At 49.5% G+C, this 2449-nt stretch overlaps 1 protein-coding gene across 1 annotated transcript; it reads left to right on the top strand.

Moving 5' to 3' along the window:
• Nucleotides 1-297: 297 nt before the first annotated feature.
• On the top strand, nucleotides 298-1982 carry GMORB2_2609 (Cytochrome P450; the record flags this gene model as incomplete). Its single annotated transcript, XM_035464588.1, has 6 exons — nucleotides 298-428; nucleotides 488-679; nucleotides 741-892; nucleotides 961-1199; nucleotides 1253-1524; nucleotides 1589-1982. Coding segments are annotated over 6 exons (1380 nt in total), but the record flags the coding sequence as incomplete, so codon positions are not given.
• Nucleotides 1983-2449: the final 467 nt, after the last annotated feature.

Genomic DNA, 2449 nt, shown 5'->3' on the forward strand with positions numbered 1-2449 from the left:
CCTCCTTCCCGTAGCAATGGCGATTATGTCGGTACTCCTGAGCCTTGGAATTGGCTTGGGAACTGTCTATTTTTTCCTTCAGCTTCTCAAGACCTGGTCCCGGCCGCCGAAGCCCCCCGGGCCAAGGGGTTTCCCGCTTCTCGGAAACATTAGCGACCTACCCCAACCCGGGGTCCTTGAGGCCTATCACTGGTTGGATCACAAGCGCAAGTATGGTTCGTCGAAACCAGTCTTACATACTTCTCGTGTAGTAGGGGTGCTCAAGCTAATCCATCATGCTATTCGTTTTAAATAGGCCCAATCTCATCCGTCACCGTCATGGGGACAACGATGGTCATCATCAATGATGCTCAAATTGCGGCGGAGTTGCTTGAGAAAAGGTCCTCCAAGCATTCTTCTAGGCCGAAGCAAACATTTGCCGGCGAAATGTAAGACTAGTTACGAAGTTTGGCGTATGATGGAAATAACAATGGTAATGGTATCATAGGATCGGTTGGGACAACTCACTTGCGCTATTGCCCTACAACGATCGATTACGAACATACCGGATGCACATGAACCGCATAATTGGAACCAAACCTGCTGCATCACAATTCCACAGCCTCCAGGAGGCTGAAGTGGGCCATTTCTTGCTACACCTCCTGGACCAGCCCGAAGATCTAGTCCCCCATATTCAAAAGTGCGTTTGCGACCCTGATGAAGATTCTTTTATTGGCTGCTACTTACATGTTGAGTTTTAGGGAAGCAGGGTCCGTCATTCTTAAGATTGCCTATGGGTATACAACGGAGCCGTTCAAGAATGACTTGCTTGTCGACATGCTCGTGGATGCCATGGACAAATTTTCCGTGGCCGCCGTCCCCGGTGCTTTCATGGTCGACATGCTCCCATCCTGTCAGTGTATACCTATCACTGACTCCTCTGTCCTAGCTTGTTGAGTATGGTTCTCTAACATGCGACAGTGAGATACTTGCCAGAATGGATCCCTGGAATGGGGTTTAAAAAAACGGCTCACAAATGGGGAGCTGAGCTGACCGACGTGGTCGAGAAGCCTTACGTCTTTGTCAATCACCTCCTGGCGCAGGGAAGTGACCGAAGCTCATTCCTTTCGCGCCTCATCGAGGCCGACAATACTAATGAAGAGAAGAGATTCATCAACAAATGGTCGGCCCTGTCTCTATACACGGCCGGCTCTGACACGGTGAGCTCCAATCTTGGCTCGTGGCTCCATAATTTGATTCTAACATCCTTCAGATCGTGTCCACCATCTCATGCTTCTTCTTAGCTATGACTGTCTATCCAGAAGTGCAACGCAAGGCGCAGGAGGAAATCGACAGGGTAGTGGGCCAAGACCGCCTGCCTACGTTTGCCGACCGCGAGAACCTTCCCTATGTTGAGGCCACTGTTAAGGAAGTTCTTCGTTGGCATCCAGTCGGCCCCATGGGTCTCCCTCACACAAGCACGGAAGACGATATTTTCGAGGGTTACTTTATTCCCAAAGGGTCCATTTTGTTTGCGAATATCTGGTGGGTGAACTGATCTAATGCTCGGATGATGTTGGGCTGTAGGCTCATGCTTGATATTTACCAGGCACTTTACGCACGATCCAGAAGTCTATGAGGACCCCATGTCGTTTAACCCTGAGCGCTTCCTTGCGAAAGACGGCCACGAGCCTGCGCCTGACCCACGCACGTTGATTTTTGGTTTTGGTCGCCGTGTCTGCCCCGGGCGCAACCTCGCTGATAACTCTTTATACCTCAATGTTGCGCAGGTTCTCGCTGTCTTTGATATTGGCAAGGAGGTCCAGGGCGATAAAGAAATTGAGCCAACGATCAAGTTTACGCCAGGTATCATCAGCCGTCCTGAACCGTATCAGAACTCGGTGAAGCCCCGCTCGCCCCATCACGAAATGTTGATTCGATCTATTGAGAAGACACATCCATGGGAGGAGAGCGATGGCAGTGTTTTGGAGAATACCGTTTGATTGAAAATAACATCTTGGATTTATTTCCCGAGTATATTCTCTAGAAGTATTTTGGTGACGGTAATAGATGGAGCTTGCTTGGAATATTAATTGAAGTCGCGTCATCAGATTTGTATGGAGCAATTATGCATGTAGTATCAGGTAATAGTGGAGAAGAATGTAGGGGGCTGCGCCCCTCCCTGTGTTTGATGCCGATCCCACTTTTTTTTATTGATACCTCGTTGTGGTCATCCATGCCAAACCATTCCCAGTCTTTGAAGATAACTGTAAATCGAACCCTTATGAACATTTCCAATACTGCTCATCCAACGAGCAGCGAAGCTCCCTAGAAACGATCAATCCTCTGTCCGTTGCAAATGTTTGGGACAAAATCTCACCAGCTCGAGGTCCACGTGAAGCAAACCCAAGAGCCTCGACGACCCAAGGGGCGAGGCACACTAGCACGCCCAGAGCGATAATGGTTCCGG

The sequence above is a fragment of the Geosmithia morbida genome (assembly GCF_012550715.1).
Source record: "Geosmithia morbida isolate 1262 chromosome Unknown scaffold_14, whole genome shotgun sequence".
Classification (NCBI taxonomy): Eukaryota; Fungi; Ascomycota; class Sordariomycetes; order Hypocreales; family Bionectriaceae; genus Geosmithia; species Geosmithia morbida.